This window comes from Pezoporus flaviventris, unplaced genomic scaffold, assembly GCF_033815535.1.
Source record: "Pezoporus flaviventris isolate CSIRO_AGI_PZ_B2104156 unplaced genomic scaffold, CSIRO_AGI_Pfla_v1 ptg000213l, whole genome shotgun sequence".
NCBI classification, from domain to species: Eukaryota; Metazoa; Chordata; class Aves; order Psittaciformes; family Psittacidae; genus Pezoporus; species Pezoporus flaviventris.
In genome coordinates, this window is record NW_026892761.1 from 2405066 (window position 1) to 2427521 (window position 22456).

The 22456-nt window shown below is 46.1% G+C and overlaps 1 protein-coding gene across 1 annotated transcript; it reads left to right on the forward strand.

The window, feature by feature from the left end:
- Positions 1–356: 356 nt before the first annotated feature.
- CHRNA4 (cholinergic receptor nicotinic alpha 4 subunit) lies at positions 357–22149 on the forward strand. Its single transcript, XM_061441489.1, has 6 exons — positions 357–834; positions 2193–2344; positions 5490–5534; positions 5624–5733; positions 14176–15556; positions 21564–22149. Exons 1-6 carry the CDS (start codon positions 774–776, stop codon positions 21687–21689), a joined length of 1875 nt encoding a protein of 624 aa, XP_061297473.1. The 5' UTR covers positions 357–773; the 3' UTR covers positions 21690–22149.
- The last annotated feature ends 307 nt before the right edge of the window (positions 22150–22456 follow it).

Sequence of the window (22456 nt, forward strand, 5' to 3'; positions counted from 1 at the left end):
AGGCCACAATACAATCCCTAACGACCCTGTTAGTGTAGGGGAGTGATTCTGAAGAGCAACTGGACAAGATCAAGCAGACAGCTTTCCTTAATTAAACACTGTTTGGGCTTCAGGTGCTGTAAGCATCCCAGATGGCCCCGTATCCACCACCTCTGGCTGCCGCTGGCATCTGCATCTCCCCCTTCGTCTTTCTTATGCCCAAAGTTTTTCTCCCTGCAGCCTGTTTGCTGGAATGCACAGATTCCCTCCTCCTCCTCCTAAGCAGGAGGTGGGCAGGTCTAACTACATTAAATATACAAACATACTGCCTCTCTGCTCCACCAAGGGCTCACATCAGTGGTCCAGCAGCAAGCAAAAGCTGAGCGAAGGCTGTCCAAAGGGCTGGGGGGAAGGGTGAGCACAGCATCAGCAGCAACAAATAAACCCAGCAGGCAAACCAGCCTGTAGGAAAGGGGAGAGAAGCGAGCAGCATAGCTCAGGGAGGCTCTGCGTTTCGGGTCTCTTCACAGGAGCTTCCTGCAGCCCTTTCACATCCCTCGCAAGTGTATGTGCAGCATTGTCCCAGGGAAAAGCATCCTTCAGGAGGAAGAGCTGGAAATCAGTCAGAAAAGAGAAACCAAACCGACCATCAGCTGTTATTCCTTCCCAGAAGCAGGTGAGAGGGAGGGAGAGGAAGGAGTTTAGGGGATGAAGCTGGAGGATTCAGAGACTCCGAGAGGAAAAGTTGCCCTGACGGGAGACGCTGAGTACTAGAGCCTGAACTCTGCTCCACAATGGGATTTCTGATGTCTAAAGGAAACCTCCTCCTCTTCCTCTGTGCCAGTGTCTTCCCTGGTAAGTTTAAGAAAGCTTTTCTACCCCTGCTCTGCTCTTTAGTGCTTTCATCCCTTATCCCTCTCAAAGGCGTGCTGCAAAGACCGGTCCCTGTTAACTCGGGATTTCCCCCCCATCCTGCCCCATCACTGCAGGTCCCCAAAAATTCCAGCCTCTCCTGAGTGATGCTTTGCTTTTGTTTTCTGCTCCTTGCCTGGTTTGATGGGGAAAGGGTTAAAGCCACGATCAGGAAGGGGACAGAAGGGAGGATACAGGCAGGGGCTCAGCATCCTGCTCCTTGCCTGGGTTTTTCTTCCCTGGGTAAAGTGTTTTAATGTGTCTCCAGGCTACAGCTCCGTCTGGGGAGAGCACAGCCAGAGCTCAGCTAATGCTTCCCTTTGTATAATCCAGGGCAGCTTAAGACTAAATAGGAGCCATATTCCATGAGGGATGCAGGGAGAGCCCCTGGCTGCTTGTCCCTGCTGTCCATGACAGAGGATGCATTTCCAGCCCCCTGCTAGAAGGGCAGCTTTACTCTTTAATATCCAACAGGCACCTCTGGTTCCCATAGTTGTACGTGAAGGGTTGCTCCTTGCAGCTTCCAACTTTTAAAGTTATTACTGGGGAAAACTGTGGTCTTGTTACCCAATTTGTGCTCTCCCCCATCCTCTTCCTTCACCCATCACTTTTGTGAGAGACCAGCTATGCAGGCTAGTTTGAAGAGCTGAATTGTGTAAATCTGATCCCAAATCCCTGTCTCCCAGGAGGAGGCTGCTTTTTGCTTTTTGGCTCATCCTTCCAGCATCCCTCTTTCCCACCTGCAGACTTCAGTGCTAGAAACTTGCCACAAAGTGGCTATAAAAATTAGACCAGATTCAGTGTTTTTCAAATGGTATCATTGATGCCCTCACTTTCTTTAAACCAATCCTGCTTTGCAATAGAAACCCTCTACTGGGAATTGGCCATGGTGGGTGAATAAGGTGAGAAATCGTAGAATCCCAGGCTGGTTTGGATTGGAAGGGACCTTAAAGCTCATCCAGCTCCAACCCCTGCCACGGGCAGGGACCCCTTCCACTGAGCAGCTTGCTCCAAGCTCCTGTGTCCAACCTGGCCTTGTGCACTGCCAGGGATGGGGCAGCCACAGCTTCTCTGGGCACCCTGTGCCAGCACCTCAGCACCCTCATAGTGAAGAATTTTTCCTTCAAATACATGGCAATGCCTGGGGTACGGGGGAAGCAAGTCATCAGGATGATGGGTTACCACCTCCCATGCGTCCCCAATTACCCATCACTGGTGTTAGAGCAGGTTTCCCCCTCATAGAAAGCTCCAGCTATGCCAGCTGGAACTGTGTGTTTCACATCACCATGCCTTCCCCATAGCCTTTGGACACACGGAGACCCGGGCACACGCAGAGGAGCGTCTCCTGAAGAAGCTCTTCTCTGGTTATAACAAGTGGTCTCGCCCCGTCGCCAACATCTCAGACGTGGTCCTTGTCCGCTTTGGCTTGTCCATCGCCCAGCTCATCGATGTTGTAAGTGCAACGCAATTGTACAAGAAACAGCCAAAATTAAGGGGGTCGGGGCTTTGAGAGAGGCTCCTGTTGCATGTGGGTTTTACTGGCTGCTCCGGGGTTGGGTTGGGAAGACTTTGGTCAGGTTGGGAAGTGTTATCGTGCAGACAGCTCTGCTGGAATGAGGGATGACTACTGCGAGTAGTCATCAAAGTGGATCCTTTATTCCTTATTTACTGTAAGCAAGATCCCCAATTCCTCATCAAAACCTGTGGGACTGAGCACAGCAGAGCAGAGAAGCAACTGGTATAAATGCCAGAGAGTCCTGGCTGAGGAAACATCCCACATGGCTGATTTGGAATTTGAGCTGTAATTGTTAACACCATTTTAACCAAGCTAATAGAAATAGTGGGTTACCCATCTCTGGGTGGTAGCTTACCTGAAGGGCTTTCTGCAAATGAACGTTTTGGGGTTATTTGAACTAACCTGGCAGATAACAACAAGAAAATAGCTTCTGCATGTTACACGTGTGCAAGCTGCATGTGCTATGTGCGAACCAAAGCGGTTTACGCTGCGGACTGGAGTGGTATTTACAGGATTACTCTATTACAGTGTGTCGGGGTCAAGTGTTGAATCCAAAGGAGATCCCTGCAGGGCTGCAGATGTTAAGCACGTGCACAGGCTTTCTAGCTGGTGCAGATCTTGCTCCCAGATGCTTCTCTCTCCTGTCCCTGCTTGCACACAATACTCCCCAGGACAGTGTGTTCGTGTGGCAGAGTAAAAGGGGTGATAATGGAAAGTGTAATGCAACTCCGAGACGTTCCTGGTGCGGGACAACCGTAAGAAACAACTCCACAACCTTCTATATTTTGAGATAAGGGTGTTGAGATGCAGAGGGCACAGAGCTGAGGTAGGGCAGGAGTTGGGAAATCAAAGCCCTGGGTTGCTGGAGAGTTGCACCTCCTTGTGCACAAGCCTTCAGCTTCCAGCTTTGCAGTACAGAAATGGTCTCCATTCCCTTCCCCTCTCTTTCATCAGACTGAGAGATCCAGGGCTGTTTGCAGTTGCTAATGGTGAAGTTGTACGGTTCTCATCTGAATAATTGATGAGACTAAAGATGAGACATTAGTGACTGTGGAGGCAGGAGAGAGAGACTTTCCATTACGCTGCTGCTGGCCTGTGAGGATGCAGGATCGATGTACCTGCTTCACAGTGCTTTCCCCAGCTTACTTAGGATGAATTAATCTAAGAGTCATGTCAATGGTTAGAAGTGCATCTAGCAGGCAGTGCTTGGGCCAGGGCTGGTGGGTACAGAGCTCTCATACCCTCCCACCCCAGTCTGAGTGGCTGGGGACTGATGACACCCCCTTGCTGTCTTTCCCCTTCCCGACAGTGGCACTGGTTTGCTGCAAAACCCATTGCAATTGTTAGACCCAGCATCTGGCTGTGGATGAAAGAAGTCTGGAAGAGAAATCAGAGCTCTATTCAAACCTCAGCTCCTGCTGGCAAAAACTGGGGAACAAAAGTCAATGTGGAGTCTGACATCCCTGTGTGTCCTTACCTCACCCTTCTGAGCGCAGACAAAAGTGGTACGGGATCAAGCGTGTGTCTAGGAGCAGCCACTGAGAAACGCATCTGGAATCCCTCTGTGCTGTGTTCTCCTTGAGGAAAGAGGCCAGAGGGTGCAGCACCCCTGTTGGCTGCTGTCACCCGCTGTCCTCTGGGCTGGCTCCATGCAGGAGCAGTCAGCCGTGCAGCAGGAGCAGGCAGACAGGCATTAACACATTGCAAACTCCCTATGGGGTAAACCCAGGGGGCTGGAGTCGTGCTTTGCTTGGGTCAGGAGGATGGCACAGCCCCCATGTGTGGCAATGGGCAGGAGTTTCTGGTCTGCACCCAACAAGGGGGGAACATTCCAGTAAAGGGTAGACTGGGATTCCCAGTGCTTTGAACTGCAAAGTGGGAAGAGAAGCAGATGTTCAGGGTTTGGTTCATTCCAGGGCATGGCAGACCCATCCAATGACATTCCTCACCTCCCATCAACACCCAAGGATGTAGCTGGGTATTTCCCCTTTCTTTGTTGCTCATTTGGCTGGTTTTTGTATTCCTTCTATGTGCTTCTGGTCCTTAACCCTGGATGAGGGTATCTCTGGTCAGGCTTTACACTTGATGCCACAACAGCAGTGAGGGGGAGGTACATCTTCTGCCTTTTAATGTTCAGAATTAATCCTGAGCTGCCATAAGAGCAAGGTTAATGATGAGCACTTTGCTTCCAAATGAGCCTTGTCAACTGAGCTGGTTTGGATGCCAACCAAAGAGAGATTGAAAAGAAACAAACATGCAAACAAGCTCTGAGCTCTGGTGTGATGCCTGAATCAGACCAGCGCTAGGCTCTGCCCCACGTCATTCATCTAAGTGATTTACAGAGGGGTTGTAACAAGCAGGCAAGGCAAGCAGCAAGCAGCAATTAATACTACTACAGTGCTGTCAGCATTATATTTGCCTTACATTGTTTAGAAGTGTATATATATTCTACCTTTCCATACTAGTGTTTGAATTGGGAAAAACGCTACCAATTGACAGCATGGGTATAGACCAGTCCAAGGGTTATGTGTCAGCACAGTAGCTTGGGATTATTCAGAAAACCCAATCCATAGTGCTTGAAGTCAATGTGTTTGGTAAGAGAAATGAGCTTCATGTTTCTAGAATAACAGGAATAACGTTTCACAGTAGAAATCCTAAATTCTACCTGCAGAAGAAGCTGAGCATTGTAATCCATGCATATGTGTGAGTAAGGATATATACATCCATCACTCCCAGTCCTTCAGTGCCCAGATCAAAGCCAAGCTGTGGAGCATTTTCCTCTACCTGGCCCCATCGTCCCAGACTGAATCCATCAGCATCAAGGAAAATCCCAGTGAATTCATGTCTGTCTGCTCACAGGACTGCTTAGGTGCAGGCTCAGCTGTTCAGTGGCATCAGGCAGCTGTGCCCTGTCCCATGCTGAATGACACAAACATCTGTTTTTTTATTTCCAAGGCGGAACTTACATCTATTGCAGAGGTGATTTATAATTACAGAAATGAAGTACAAGCAAGAGCAATGTAATGAGTTCCTTGGGCCGCTCTATCTGCTTCTATAACCGATACCTGATCTTGCATTGCAGGATGAGAAAAACCAAATGATGACCACGAATGTGTGGGTGAAGCAGGTGGGTGCACCCAAATCTGTGCTTTCCCCTGTTCCTTTTCAGTTCTGCAATCTCAATTTGCCAGCTTTGTAACTGCCTCATCTTTGCAGGAGTGGCACGACTACAAGCTACGCTGGGACCCTCAAGAGTATGAAAACGTCACCTCCATCCGAATCCCTTCTGAGCTGATCTGGAGGCCAGATATTGTCCTCTACAACAAGTGAGTGGCAAATGCACCCTGGCAGATTTCTCTGTTCATGGTGTTAACGGTGCTTCTTGCAATTATTCCTCCTTATTTTGCTCTCTGTGGTTGAATTCTCGTAACACGTGTCCCAGATGTGCCTTAAACGACATGACTAACATGTACCGCAAGGGCTTTGTTCTCCTAATGATCCTTTCTCTGGACAGTGAGTTTTGTTGAGGGACGCCAGGTATTGTTCTCTCTTCACGTGTCAGATACACAATTAGGCTGGATTTGAGCTTTCAGTCCTCTTCAATTTCATTTCACCAAGGAGGTCTCCCCTAATTCACCATCATCAAGTGGAAAAGCTAGTTAATGAGCATGGGTTTAAGCACTGAGAATATGCTGGACCATATCAGGCTTGTGTATCTACAAGTACAAGTTTCAGGACAGCCCAATACCATTCCAGAATTAGCCTTAAGTGGATATTTGCTCCTGATTCCGAATGATTGAAATCTGTCTCTTTTATGGACCATTCCTAAGGAACAGGGGGTTGTTTTCTTGATTTCCTTTGGAGCCTGTTGGTATCCTTAGAAAGACTGTCCACGTGCCAAGGCTGTTTTCTCCCCTGCTTATCATACCAGAGCTCTCCAGTCTCATAGGACATAGCACATCCCAGGCTCCCTCCCCAGCATAGGCTCCAGAGAAAACACTTGCTGCCAGCATCAAACAAAACCATCTTTGTATGTAGTTAACGCTCAGAGAAAACTCTCACAACAGAAGCCAGGCTCATTTTTAATACGTCGTTGCCTGGTGCTACTTTGATAGGAATTTGCTTTTGGTTTGAAAAGACATATATATGGCTGAAGGAGGAATCTGTCCAGGGGACTGTGAGCTTTGGAGACCATGGAAGACATTATCTTTCCCATTAGCTTGTCTCTGATCCTCAGAGGTATGGAGTGATTGCAAGCCTCTTGGAAATCACCACATCCTCACACAGCACCTTTCAGAGGTTTAGACCAGTGGAAATGACTAATTCATAGGCACTTGGACCTTGTTGAACCGCAGGGACACACTCTGAGCATAAATATTGTATTACCAGTGCCCCACATTGCAGCCAAGAAAGGTGTTCACAGCTTCCACTGCATCTGCTCCCTTGGCTCCTTGTGCTCACCACAGTTGGTAAGCATAGTGCATGCACTATAGAAGGCCTCAATATCCTTTGTGCTCAGGACATTTTGGGACTTTATGCTGAAAGCAGCCCCAAAAGGTCAATGGGCATCCATTGGCTTCTGCTTTTTGCATGCTCTGTCCCTCCGCTGTCCTAGTTCACTGCTGCTGTCAGTGATTACTGCAGGGACTCCAGGGAACATCTGCCCATCTACTGTCCACAGCAGCTCTTCCAGATGTCATCCTTATCCTCTTCTTGGGTCGGATCCTTCCAGCCTTGCCCATGTTATTGCTTGACTCAGTATGACTTGCAGGAGGGTATGACAAATAGTGGGTCTAACTGTACTAGTGACCCACTATTGTGCAGGGAGATGCAGTCCCCACCTACCTAAATCCAAGCTACTCCTCTCCCTTTATCCATACTTACCATTAATAATCATGCATTCCTCTGCTGGTTGTCATGAGTCTATCATGCATTTTTAATTGGTTGCTTTATCCATCAATTAAAGATGGATGTAGGCGCCAACTGTTAGCCAGTCACTAATGGTTTTCCATTAATTCTATTCCTCTTTACAGCTATATTTGCCCATGCTCTTTCATATAGCCCTATGTAAACTGCTTTCTGCCTTGTTATATACTTCCCTCTTCTGCCTAACTTCCTACCAAATACATCTGAAGGCTCTTCTGCATGGCAGCTCATCAACTGAATAACCAGACAGTGTCTCTCCTTGTGGATATCTCAGCTAGAAATGTTTCAGAAAGAAAGGCTTTGCAAAGACAGTGCCTAGTCATGGGTGATGCTAACAAGGATTCTGTCTCATATTTTATATATATACACTATTATTGATATATATATTATTTAGAGGGAACTTAAAGTAGATACTCATAACTCTGGGTCCCTAAGACCAAGAGAATGTGCAGAGAACTTGGTGGAAGAAACAGAGCTGCCACACTGGCTTTTCGCACCATTTAGGCTTTTCAACGTGAGCTGTTTATTGCTTGTCACATGCTCTGGCTCAAGTATGGTGTCTCTGTTTGGGATGGTATCCTCTGGAAAAGAGACTCTCTGGGCAGGAGATGATACAGATGCCTCTTCTGTTTTCATCCTGTGGTATATATAGAAATAGTGAAATCTAAATTGATCTGAGATTTACATCTTTAAGGAAACCTAACTCCTTGCTGTGAGGCTGATCGCATACCTAAGCTTATTATTGTCAAAACCTTCCATTTATCCGCTCTAGAGGCCCAAATTAAAACAGTAAACTCGGCTGGTTTGGCCTAGAGAGTATGTGTAGTTGTCAACTACATTCATAAGGAATCTATCCTACAGGGAAATTAATATGCTGTTGAATTTTCGGGCTCGATGAGATAAGTTCCAAGACTGTAAATAGTTTCTCCTTGATGTGACAAAATACATATAACAGAGGAATATGAGTTCATAGTGAAACAACAGAGCCTTTTCTTTGCCAAGAAGGCTGGCTGTTCCTTATCTGGGGCTGTAGAGGCTCTTCAGGTGCCACCAAATCATTTATACATGAATTATCTAATCCTCTGCATTCACTTATTTTCCTATTCATGAATGGACTTTGAGCACATTTTCGTTTTTCTTTGTATATTTAAAATAAAAAATAATATGCATATATATATAGTCTAATAAGGAAATAAGCCTTTGGGGCTATATTTGGTTTTTTTCTGCTTCTCCACCACTGTACTGAGCCATTTGGACCAGGTATAACATAGAAACTCCAGAGAAGCCCCTAAAACCTCAGCTTTGCAGCCAGGTGTTCCAATAGCTAAAGGCTGCCCAAAGGAATGCAGGACCATGTCCTTGAGCCTGATGGATGGGCAGGGAATGTGAAATGTGAGCTTCACTGGTTCATTTTCAACTGGATATTCGTGATAGCATCATAGTATTTGTCTTCTCAAGCCTGACGACTGTAAAACCTGAGAAGAAAACCTGCTGGGGACATTCAGACTTCAATATCTCTGTTTTTCACAGTATTCTCTGGTGTTAGCTGTTCCCTGCCTTAGACCCCATGGTCACAAAACCAACCCCAACCAAGAATAAAAGACAAGGTCATACATGAGTGGAATTCAAATACAAACGCCTGCAGTTAGGAGTAGGAAATATCTTGAGGAACTCACCCTGTGCTAATATGGGCACAAAGGATTACTGGTCTGGGTTAGAAGATCATTGCTTGATGAGAAAGTTCTTTTGAACTACACTATAGTGACTTGTTCTTTTGAGCTATATCCTATGATGTTTGTAACTAGTGAGATATGTGGAGTAACGATGTTTTCCTGACTCATCCCAAAGCTCGTTGCAGGAGAAATACCAAAAGATGCCCCAGTCTAACCTTTAAAACATTGGACTCATTCTTGACATTTTTCTTTGTGTGTATGTGTGTGCTTGCTCAGACCTTGTCATTTGGCACCAGACTGTGTTTTGAATCGTCCCATAATCATTACTTCACACTTAAGCTTTCCTGACTCCTCTGGGTGTTTAAATGGCTGTTTCTGGAGAGGAATTTTAGCTCTAGATCACTTTGAGGTTTGCTGCCAAGCTCTATGCAGTAATACAGGTCTTGATAGGAAGAAATCTGTAAGAGGAATCTCTCTCATGGGCTGTTGCTGTGTTAGCATCCAAGGACTTCTCCTGCTCTTATGCTAAGGACAAAGCTAGAGTTTTGCCTCCCAAGTGCTCATGAGGATGCTTGGCAAAGGGAAGAATTGAATGAGAAGCCTTGTGCTTGTTTCTTCTGTCTAGCACATTTCTGAGACAGATGCTTGTTTTACTGTGGAACAACCAAAATATCAGTTACCACTGAGTTCTTAACATCTGAAGTGAGCAAAAGCCTGGATGTGACCTATAGAGGTACACATCAGTGCACCAAAGCAATCCAAGTTGCCAAGACCTTGATGATATTTAAAACCCAAGTGGGCAAGGTCCTCATCCTCTTGTAGCTGACCCTGTTTTGAGCAGGGACTTTGGAGCAGACAGTCTCCATATCTGTGCATTTACAGTTATCGTTTTGGTAGCCCAAAACAATGGTTAAACGTTCTCTGGTTTGCCTTTAGAGAGTACTTTAATCTGACCATTATAGGAGCATCTCTTTAATGTGTACCATAAGGGTGCAGGGTGCATTTTTAAGAGGGGTCTTGAAACTGCAGTTTTTCTTGGTTCCTGGTCTTTGATGAAAAATACTTTAAATGAGGACATTCTAGTGATATCCATATATGCATAGAGCTAATTTTCAGGCTTTTAAAGCTCTCTTTGGGTTGAAATAGTATCATCAGAAATGAAAATAAATGCGTGCCTCATTTACATGCATGCTGAAAACATTCAATTTTGTGAGATGATCTATCTCCCAACTGCAGGGAAAATAGGCACTGGAAAAAGAGAAAGGAAAGTCTCCCATCAGCAGATGGGATGCAGGTTGATGGGTGCCAGTAAAACAATGCCATTCTGGAACCGTATAAACTCAGAAGGTTTTAGAAGAACAGCTTTTATTCTCAAAATGAGAAATCAAAGCTGCAGAATGACAGCAGTGTGAAAAAATAAGCAACTGTCTTCTGTCTGTGTTGGTGTGCACTGTTGTGTTTGACATGAAGATGTAAAAGCTCCATTACTGACACATTTCAGAGCTGTGAGGTCAGGGTAATCAGGAGAGCCCGACTATCCTCATTCTCAGCTTCTTCTTGGTATGTTTATACCTTGCACTTGCTCCTTCCAAATGGTTTCTCATGACAACTGTCACAACATGGTGATGTAGACTCAATGAGGTGAAAATGTGTTACCGCTATAAAGGAATCACTGCAGATATTCGCCAGCCCTTTACATCAGATCTCCCACCTTCCTGTCTAAAGGAATAGTCTCGTTATGCAGTCAGGGCTGTCAGCACATGGGATTTTTCCCAGAGCAAAGAAAACAGGGTTTCTCCAATCTCCTACCTGCAGGCTTCCATTGCAGGGGGTTGTTTCACCTTCATGCATTGGGGAAAGGCTTTGGAAGACTGTCAACAGGCAGGTGGACTTGTTTGCTCCTTTTGTCATGTCAAGAGGGGCAGAATGAAAGCTTTACCTGTGGTTAAAGCATCTCCCTAGGTTCATCAGCAGAATGCTAGCTTCCAATCCAGTAAACATATGCTTGAAGGTCCAGTGTGGGTGGTAAGGTTTGGGTGGGAGGCAAAAATATATGTGTGAAAGAAGGGTTAAGATAACTATAAACACTACCTTTGCATGAGCTAACTGGCTTGGATGCAGGCTGTGTACAGCAGCATGGCTAATTTAGCCTGCTTACTAATTGCTTAACTATCTTTACATTGAACTTCAATGAGAAGTTTAAACACGCTCAGGAAAGTCAAGTCAGGGGTTGCTTCACAGCCCTGTTAAGATGGTAAGGGGTAAGCAGGAGGATCCCACGGTGTTTTATGGCTCCTCAGAGTCATTGACTCTCAGAGACAAGGAACTATTCTGCTGCTGGTTTCACTCCTGCCATGGCACTGCAGGCAAAAGGCAGCTTGGAAGGCAGTACCAGTGCTATTTGTAATAAGGAGTGAGCTGGAGGACCCAGGATGAGGCTGGATTTGTTGGGCAAGCAATTAAAAACTATCGTCTTCCTCATTAAATTGGCAGATCATTTATGGAAATAATTGGAACACTGCTCCTACACACCCAGAGCATCCCACTGGCCCCATCTATGCTTGCAGGAGAGAGGTGTGTGGCTGGTCATGCAGAGCCTGAAAAGCTGCCAGACAAGGCATTGCAGGGAATGAAGCACAATCCATGAATTACTGTTGTTCCTGGATGAATTTTAACCAGAGTTTCATGCCCTTTTCCAACAGTTTCCAAAGGAAACCCACACACCTCTGCTGTTTACCCTGCTCCATCTAAGAGGGAAAACACTAATGGATGCTCATTATCCCTTTTCTGGAACATGAGTCTAATTCTAAGCATATTGCTCTATTACTGAACAATTTAATCGTGGCTCAGAAATGGCATCAAAGGTAGAATTGGATTCCAGATTCCTATAGAGATGTAGAAAGAAATCCACCGAGAACAGCAAACAAGGGACTGTCATGTCTCAGACTGGCTTTACAGTGCAGGCAAAACCCAGGAGAAAAGAAAAGCTGTTTTTTATCCAAAGCAAGTGGTCCCAGAGTGTAAATTAGATTTAAGAAAGAGGTAAGAGAGGAGTTGGGTCGATGGTGGTACAGGCATTGCTTGGTTTTATTTACATCAGAGTAAAATACAGTAGCTGGTTTTGCCTTCATCCCTTTGAGAGAGCAGGTTGGGTTTGTTCATATTTTTAGCTTTCTTGTCTAAACCAAAACAAGACGTTTTAAAGCTTAAGAAAAAGTCCAGTTCAGAGGCCAAAAAGCCCCAGGTCCTTTTGTGTTCTTTTGTTTTTCCTAAATCTGACACAAAGAACAAAGAATTCCATTATAGAAATAAAAGGAGAGTTTAGTAAAAACCTGGTTTTCAACTATGTCGTTGTTCTGAGTTTATTTAATGAGCAGTACTACACCAGTCCCACTGGAAGCCAGTGTGATCATGGACTAATGAGGATGCTTCGCTGGGCAAGAGGAAATATCAGAAAGGCTTTCCCCCCCCCCCTCCCTTTTGCAGCTGAATTAATGGAGGGTCACCAGGGAGGTTCCTTTGCCTTCTACTGCTTGAGGGACCCCATCAGATTGTCTCCATGCTGGTGGCAAGGAAGAGGAAGGTGTGACCCCTGTGCACCCTGTCACTGTGCGGCTGCTGTCGGGGCACATCTGAGCACTGAAGCAGCAAAGCAGGACCAAGGGAGTTTGCTGACTGCTGGGAGAGTGGCTGCAGGCTGGATGGGCTCCAGCCGGGAGCGCTGGGCACAGCAGAGAGCTTTCCATCTATATCAGCCTGAATAATTCATCTCAAGTTTTGAGCAGAAGCTCTCCCTCCCCTGCTCAGCTTCCCCTTTGTTTAGCAGCGTTGCTCTTTGCAGCTTGGCATCACACAACAGGCTGCTTCCTCCGTATCCCCAAGCTCTGCTTGAATGAATGTGTAAGACGGTCCCAATTCCCTCCCTGCTTTTTGGATGCTCTTTCCTCTATTCTCATAGCTAAACTTGAGGGCATTGCTCTACAAACAGATTCCACCTGCTTTTTTTGGGGGGGTTGGGATTTCAACCTTTCAGATGTTTGCTCATGATGACAAAAATTGCTGCTTTATCCATACCTCACTCACATTTTAAGTCTCCTTGAAACCGGGTGTTTGATACAGGCTGTCACTGTCCAAGGGTTCAACATCCTCTTTCTGCAAGTATAAATCAAGGGAGGACAAGTGGCAGGTTCAGTGTTGAATGTGCAGTAGCAGAGATGGGTGTGAGGAAGGAGCAGAGCTGTGGCTGGTGATGCTGAGGCAGGTGAGGACAAAGCTGTCTCCAGGGCTGGGGGATCCCATTCCCAGAGTTTCTCAGTCTCCCTCCTTTATCCAACACTATTACAGCTCAAGTATAGCATTTCTTGGTAGTCTTTCTTTCCCCACATCCCCAGTGCATTTGCCTCTCCTGTTGCCTTTCTTGATCTCCTTTACTTATATCCCAATCCCCACGATGAGCTGGAAGCAGCCAGTGTCACGTGTGTACGGCACCGTGGTGTGGGAAATCAGCGCTCTGATAAGCTGAGAAAAGCAGGTACAAACAGACAAACAAAGCTGTTTATGCATTAGCTTTCCCACTGCCTGGAAAATGGCTTTCTGATATAAAATCCTGGGTTGTTATCCATTTATCTTACACCAGCACGCACACCCCACCTGAGAGTCGCTGTAAGAAGACACCATAAAAGACAGCTCTCTTCCTGCCTGGGAAATCAAGAGATTAACTTTCATTATTCCCATTAATAGGATGCTCTTGCTGTTTTCCGTGTAAGACACTGGAGGATTACCCAACACTGTTTCATTTAGAGCAGCTGTCACAATTAATCCTGTAGAGCCCGCACCCGCACCACCTGATAGTGGTTCCTCCCATCTCTGCAAAGCAAACTCAACCCTTTCCAGGGCATTTATGGGACACCTTTGAGGAAAACTTGTGTACGTTCACCTCAAGAACCTGACTCCCTCAATGTGAGAGCTGACATTTGCATGCAATGGCATAAGCCAGCAGAGCTCAAACCCCACTGGATGGAGTAGATGGATGTACCAGTGTCGGTACATGACGTGAGTGCTGCATCCCTCAGGTGCCCCAAGTGTGTATAAGAAATACCCCATTTCTTTAACAGAGTTGACTTGTCCAAGAGAAGCTTTAGTCTTTTTTTATCTTCTGTCTCTCCCCAGTGCTGATGGTGACTTTGCAGTTACCCACCTGACCAAGGCCCACCTCTTCTATGATGGGAGAATTAAGTGGATGCCTCCTGCTATCTATAAGAGCTCCTGCAGCATCGATGTTACCTTCTTCCCCTTTGACCAACAAAACTGCACGATGAAGTTTGGCTCCTGGACCTATGACAAAGCCAAGATAGACTTGGTGAGCATGCACAGTCATGTGGACCAGCTGGACTACTGGGAGAGCGGGGAATGGGTCATTATCAATGCTGTAGGCAATTACAACAGCAAGAAGTATGAATGTTGCACAGAGATCTACCCCGACATAACTTACTCCTTCATTATCCGGAGGCTGCCACTGTTCTACACAATCAATCTGATCATCCCCTGCCTGCTGATCTCCTGCCTGACTGTCCTGGTCTTCTACCTGCCATCTGAGTGTGGAGAGAAGATAACCTTGTGCATCTCTGTGCTGCTGTCCCTCACTGTGTTCCTGCTGCTCATTACAGAGATCATCCCATCTACCTCCTTGGTCATCCCTCTGATTGGAGAGTATCTTCTCTTCACCATGATATTCGTTACCTTGTCTATCATCATCACTGTCTTTGTGCTCAACGTGCACCATCGCTCCCCACGCACCCACACGATGCCTGACTGGGTGAGGAGGATCTTCCTTGACATAGTCCCACGCCTCCTCTTCATGAAGCGTCCCTCCACAGTGAAAGACAATTGCAAGAAGCTCATTGAATCCATGCACAAAATAACCAACACACCAAGGCTTTGGTCGGAGATCGACGTGGAACCCAACTTCACTACCTCATCTTCCCCCAGCCCTCAGAGTAATGAGCCATCACCCACCTCTTCCTTCTGTGCCCACCTCGAGGAGCCAGCCAAGCCTCAGCCTATGTGCAAGTCCCCTTCTGGGCAGTACTCTGTGCTGCACCCAGAGCCTGTACAGGTGACCTGCTCCTCCCCACAACCCTCCTGCCACCCCTTGAGTGACACCCACACCACGTCCGTCTTGAAAGGCAGATCACTGAGTGTTCAGCAGATGTACAGCCCCAATAAGGCAGAGGAAGGGAGCATCCGTTGTAGGTCCCGGAGCATCCAGTATTGCTACCTGCAAGAGGACTCTTCCCAGACCAATGGCCAATCCACTGCCTCTCCGGCATCCCAACGGTGCCACCTAAATGAAGAGAAGCCCCATCACAAGCTCCCTCAGTGCAAGTGTAAATGCAAAAAGAGCGAGGCTGCTGGCACATCAGCTCAAGGAGGCAAGACTCACAGCGCCAAAGAGCAGCACCTCGTGTTGATGTCCCCAGCCCTGAAGCTGGCAGTGGAAGGGGTCCACTACATTGCAGACCACCTGCGAGCAGAAGATGCGGATTTCTCAGTGAGTATGATTAAATACGGTTAGATATAAGGAAGAAGTTCTTCCCTGTGAGGGTGGTGAGGCACTGGGACACGTTGCTCCATCCCTGGCAGTGTTGAAGGCCAGGCTGGATGGGGCTTGGAGCAATCTGGTCTAGTGGAAGTCATCCCTGCCCATGGCAGGGGGTTGGAACTGGGTGATCTGAAGGTCCTTTCCAACCCAAACCATTTTATGATTCTATGCTAACTTAACCTGCTTTCCTGGGGTGAGTCAAAAATTACCTGCCAAGGAAGCCCCACCAAATGTGGGGCTCTACAAAGAGTATACTTCCTGATGCAGGCTCAGCCATACCTAATATTGAACACACTGGGCACCATAAGCACAGCTGGAGGGTTTGTCTTTGGGGTCTTGGCAAGCACATGGGGCAGGAGGGTTCAAGGCTTCTCTAGAACAACAAGGTTTTCCAGCAGAAAATAGGAGTAAAGTGGTTGTTTGGTAGGAAGGAAGCAGTTATGATTGCGAGCAAGACCTAAAAAGCAGGCATCTGGGGTGGGAATGCAGCAGATTTACTCTTTCCAGAGAAGGCTCTGGCAGATGGGGAGTTCACACTCTGTTTTTCAGTAAGCATTGACTCTGGTTACTGAGCCCAGGGAAGCAAATGCCCAAAATAGGATGTGGGAAGCGTGTAGTAGCAGGGGGACGTTGCAGGGTATGTTTAGCTCTGTGCGATGCCATTCCTCCTTAGTGGACTTCCGCTGGAGCAGTTGGCTCTGTGGGGGAAGGTGGGTGGACAGACAAATTTCGCACTTACTCAGGGGTAAATATGGCTACAAACAGAGAAGGAAAATAGAGGCTGAAGGGGTTTCTTTTCACGGACATCGTGATGCACGTACAAATACCACATCCTTCACACCTCCCCTGCAACACTATGGATACGGTGTGCTTGCTAATGATGGCCGTAAAGAAGGAAGCCTCAAAAGAACCTGAAGTTTGGGTTCTTACTAAAGAAAAGCCTAATGTAGCTTTTCCTAGAGGGATCTATCAGCAAAAAGGTACTTTTTCAGCTGTGCTTAGTTTGATTTTCTCAAGATTCAGAGTCAGGGCAAGTCACAGAGCTTTTATGCAAGGCTTCCTGGGCATGAAGAGTGTCTTTCTATTTGCATTTTTCACAGCACTGAGCACTTAGCAGCAGCAACAAAAGACTGAGTGCTACTGTCCATTTATATACTCTTTGGTATATAGTTGGAGAGGCCTCTGTCCTTTAATGTATTTCACTTCACAACATCCCTTTGAGGAAGTAACTGGTTCTTCCTCATGTTGAGGAGGGACAGCCAAAATACAGAGATGAGGTGACCCTTTCAAGGTCATAGCACAAATCTATGGCAGGATGGGCTGGGAATCCGCATCTTCATTAGCCGCTAGCCCAGCATTCTGTGCTAAAGCACTTCACAAGCACGTTAGGACTGCAGGAATTAAACTCTACTCTCTCCTCCTAGCAATAATCACAAGTAAACCCACGGAAGTCAGTTGATTTTTACTCACTTATTTCCCCATGGTGCAAATGGAAGATTATTACACCAATAATACTTCCCATTTCAACTGATTCTCTTTAAGCAAAGCTTGTTGATATCATCAAGAGTCATTGAACATCATGGGGTCTTTCCTTATAATCCATGATTGCAATTTTCTTTAAAATGAAAGCAGTCTTCAGAAGCCACGAATTTTCATCTTATACCTTCCATTACTCTTCCCTCTTGAAACGAAGCCATTATCCTGAAAAGAAAGCTATTTACAGCACTGAACATCAAAAGCAGAAGAAAAGGAGCTGTTCTGAGAGCTCTGACTGGCCTCTTACTCCTGCCAGCCCAGCCTGTAAGCAAAGGCTGGGCTGGCAAAGGCACCAGGAAAGCATCCAGCAATGAGCAGAAGGGGTCACCCCGATGCACCAGGCTCCTCGGGGAGAGCCTGCAAACCTGCCCACGGTTTTCTGCTCTCTCGCAGCAGTTGTAGTAGGCACAGTGGGCACAAGCTGGGTTTTCAGACTTGGGACCCCACTCCAAGGCGATGCTATTTTCGTTTCCCAGATCCAAGTGGGAAAGGGCATTTTTTCAGCAGGTGGAAATGACAAAGAAGCAGGAAACACAATGATCTGGAATTTAAATTTACTGCAAGGAGCAGAACGGACCTAATAAAATGAGAATTTATTGGGGAAAATATAAACCAGCACTCAGAAATGTGCTTTCATCTCAAAATCAAATTGTGGCACTTCTTCATGGAAGCCTTCAACAAAGCGATCAGCAGGCACCTCTGATGCAGCTGCAGCCCTGAGACGCAGCTCGCTGTCTCTTGGGTAATGTTTTCAGAGCCATGCACCTTCCCCGAATGACAAGAGAGCTTCTTTTGAAGTTCCATTGCCACGGGGGCAGTGCTTCTAAATTAAAAGTAAATAGCTCATTTAATGAAGTGCTTCAGCGAAGGGAAACCGGGCAATGCAAGAGGCAGTTGTTTGTTACAAAAAGAGATCTGCAAACAAACGCCAGCACAATGGTACACAGGGGAAAATGCAAGACCAGATTGTCCCAGCAAATGATAGAAATGCCATTAGGAATTAATTACAGACTGAGAAGCAAAACAAGTTGCATGTCTCACATTAGCCAGAATAACCAAACACCAATAGCACCGTCTGGAAAGCTGCCTTGTCCTCATGCCTGTGTGCATCTCTGGACTAATAAGAAGACTTTGAGGATAGCTTAAAAATAACATGGGAGAGAATATATCCGAGGGGGATGAAATATGGGATAATCTCACTGGTTTATTTTTAACAAAGCACAATAAAACCCCTTGGGACTGCTCTAATCTGTGTTACAGACTCTGGGTCCTGGGGATCGGATGTCACCTCAACCCTCCGCTCAAATGAAGGGGCAGAATGCTCTCTTCCCACTGCTCAGCCCTGCAAGGAGCTGGGCCAGGGAAAAGCAGCAGATTCCTTCACGTCTGGGGAGTTCAGGGTGGGGGAATCAGCTGGTTCCTGCCCCTGATCCTTTCTCAAATGTAGTTTTGAGTGAGCTTCTTATAAACTAATCAAAATCCAGCTCAGGAGTTGGAGTGGCAGATGTTGACGGCTGCATGGATGCTGGCAGAGAGGCCCCTGCGGATCGTGCTCCACATGAGGTTCTGGACCACAGGGAAATGCTGTCAGCAGGCAAAACACACCGCAGAAATCCTGATAATGCTCCTTTCTTCCTCCTCTTTGGTTCATTTTCATTGTCTCTCCATAATTTGCAATTTCACCCTCCTGTGCTCTCGGCCTGAAGCTGGATATTGATTTTGCAAACATCTGATGCACTCCTAAATGTCATTTCCAAGATGGGCTGGGTATTTCTGCATAAACCATTACTTGTGAAAGCAAATTTCTCTTGAACTTTTCAAGCTGTTCCTCTTCTCTCGTTCCCCACTTCCTTTTCTCAAAGAGAAACTCATCTAGTCTTATTGCTTTGCATGATTTAGCACTTATTTTTACTAGCACAAATACTCAGGAAAGCTCATTTTGCCAAAATGGGACACTATTTACTCAGTCCAGTTTCCCAGTTGGACATCAGACGGTAAATTCCTGATGTTCTTTACACACTGGTTGCATCATGAGATACTAATTCCATAAACACAGCCACCCAGAGCTTGCTTAGCTGCCCTTCTCATGTGGGATTTTAAACATCAGAGACTCCCTCCAGCGTTCAGCAAGTGATGAATACATCAGAAAACGCAAACAGCAAAGGGGAATTATGCACTGAAACCTTTTTCTTGAGATGAGAGAATTCCTTTTGATTTCAAGGGTGATTATTTCTTTTACTCACTCTATTATAGATGGATGTGCTAAGGGCTGTACAATCATTAAACAACATGGTTTTCACCAAGTAGATAACAAGCTTCAAGATGAAGCTCTATTTGCTTACCACTGTCTATTGAATAGCAAAGACCTGCTTAACTTGGTGCTGGTTTTCAAGGGAATAAAATGATCCATTGCATATATTTAACTTGATTCTTACACTTCTGGAAAATGTAGGTATTCCTGAAATTTAAGATGCTTTGTTCAGAGAACAAATTAGGGGAAAACTTGGTAAGTTCTCCTGTGTGTGCCTCGTTTCCCCATTTACAAAGCTGCTTACCAAGCCAAGGAGCTGGAGCAATCCCAGGTGATTTAAAGGCTCAACCAAGCAGTCCACATGGCAAGTAATAAGAGGTGTAGTTAAAGAGCTCATTCTGCTGGCCTTGCTTCAGCTATATGCTGCCTGCATTGAGGCACAGAGTGATGACAGGCACGTTGGAAGATTCATGGTCCATTTATGAAGGGTTCAGCACACCAAACTGAGGTAAATGCACTTCCCTTACCTGCAAGGAATAATTTTCTTCGCTTCATAAAATGCCACAACATTGGTCCTGGAAGCCAGGGTTGTATATTCTCTCCCTCTGACACATTGTGGTTTCTCTATACAAGAGATAGGAAAACATTTAGTGGTGCATCCGTGACTGACAGAGAAGGCTCATGTGAGTTTCCAGAGTCCCTGTGTTGTGCTCAGAGCTTGTTTGTTTGATGCTTGACAGATCATAATATTTTAGGAATGAAGTTGCCACTAGAGCTGGGAAAACATCGTCAGCTGCAAATGTCTATTTCACTGACAATTGGATTGTTTCCATTACCAAAATGGATTTTAAGCATAATCAGCACTTAGGAATCATAGAATGGGTAGGGCTGGAAAGGACCTTAAAATCATCCAGTTCCAACACTACATCCTTAAAAAAAAAACAACCCAAAATCAAACCAGGTCTCCCACAAATGAATCATAGAAGAGTTCCGGTTGGAAAGGACCTTAAGATCATCTAGTTCCAACCCCTCTGCCATGGGCAGGGTCACCTCACACTAAAGGATCATGTATTATACCTACTCTTCTGGGCTACTCCCTTATTATTATCTCTGAAACAAACCTGTTATCGATGGATGAAAAAGCCTGTACCATTGTTATTGTGCCCTGCTTCCACTCGTGCTGCAGCTCTGGGCAGGGGGAAGCCACTGTTTGCTCACGGTCACAGGCCAGTAGGTGCAATTGAGCAGCCCCAGCCTTGGCTTTGCTGTCTTCTCCTTACACCACACTCCTCTCCTGCTGCAATCACAGCCACCAAAGAGGTTGGAGCTAGCTCCTGCTGAGATAGCTTCCCAAAAGAACCAGGCAGTGTGCCAAAATTCAGCCCTCGGCTCTATTAATCACCAAGTGATCCATTGTAGGAGACTATAATGGGTACAGCCATATCAAAAATCCCTTTGCCGTCTGATCCGTCCTCATCCTGGGAAAGAAATTAATAACAGCAATGTAATGAAAGAAGTTTTCATATGTATGTGGTTTCTTGCTTGATGAGATAGCCATTTACAGTTCCTGCCTGATGGTATCAATAAGCACTAGACCTCCCCTCAGGGGAATTGCTGGAAAATCCTCCCACAGCAAGACGAAAGTGGCTAAAAAGCAGGGCGAGGATGACCTCTTCCTCTATTTGCTGGTTCTTTTTCACTGCTTACACACCCAAAGCTGTAAATCCCTTCGCAGAAAGGGTTTGGCTCCCTTAATCTGTAAGCAAATCTATTTAGGAGCATGGGGAAACGCAGTGATTTCTTTCCCCCTCATCCCACCCTCCCTAGCTTGAATCTCAGCCCCAATTACACACCCAGTTACAGCTGCTGCTCATGGAAAATGGGATAGTGAGTGTGGGGATGGGCTTGATTATCCACGGGTATATGTCCTCCCTGGGGGACCGTGAGCAGGGTTTGCAATTGCACATACACACCCACACAGCCTGGGAATCTGTCTCCCACATCAGTGATTGATGGAATAAATCTGTGCCATCATATAGGAGCACTAAATGTGAGACCTTCCCTCCTATTTCTGGACTTAAAATGAAAATATCCTATTTAGGAATAAAATCCTGAAAGTTTAATCTCAAATCAGCGTTAATAATTAACCTTTAATCTCTGTATTCCCAGGTGAAGGAAGACTGGAAGTATGTTGCAATGGTCATTGACAGGATCTTCCTTTGGATGTTCATCATCGTGTGTTTGCTGGGAACTGTTGGTCTCTTTCTCCCACCATGGCTGGCAGGAATGATCTAAATACAACCCCAGAAGGAAGAAAATATATCCCATTCTATGGATTTTAGTTACCTGGAAGGAGAGGAGCAAAGAAATGGAGGCAGCCCCTTTGAATAATTCACTGTGTGTCCACGCTTGAGTTGCTCCAGAGCTCTCTGGGAGTACTTCCCGAGGTCACATCGTTTTGCCAAGCCATTTTCATCTCCTCCATCTAATTTAGGGGAAAAATTCCTATTAAAGTCTGTACATAGCATGGTGGCATTTATTGGCATATACTCAGCAATGTAAGAACACGAGCTTGTTCCCTAAAGCAGCACATCAAGAGGCTTCGCATCGACAAACCGGCCCTCGGCAAATTAGCTCCAGTCATCTTCAGAGGTCTCGGTGTGCCCTGCCCTGTAATTCTGCCCTGTGAAGCTGAAGTGGTTCAGGACTGTGCGTCCCTGTATGAGTCATTTTATAAATAAAGCTCCAGGTTTGGGATACCTGTGCAGGATGTGGTCTGTGGTCAGCTGGGAAAGATGGACAGATTGGAAAGGCTGAAAGAATTGCTCGAGGCAGCTCAGCCCCATTGGGACTGCAACTGCACAGCAGTTGCAGGCTTTACAGCGACAGATTTTACCTTGGCCAATGCCCTGCAGAAGCCGTGGGGCTGTAGCTGTGTGAGAATGGTGCAAATGAAAGGAGGGTTTGGAGTTAAGATTCAGACCATGTTGCAAGCACATTTATGCTAGGAAATTTCCTGCATCCAAGTTATGGCTGCTGTAAAATAGCAGAGAGTCACCCTG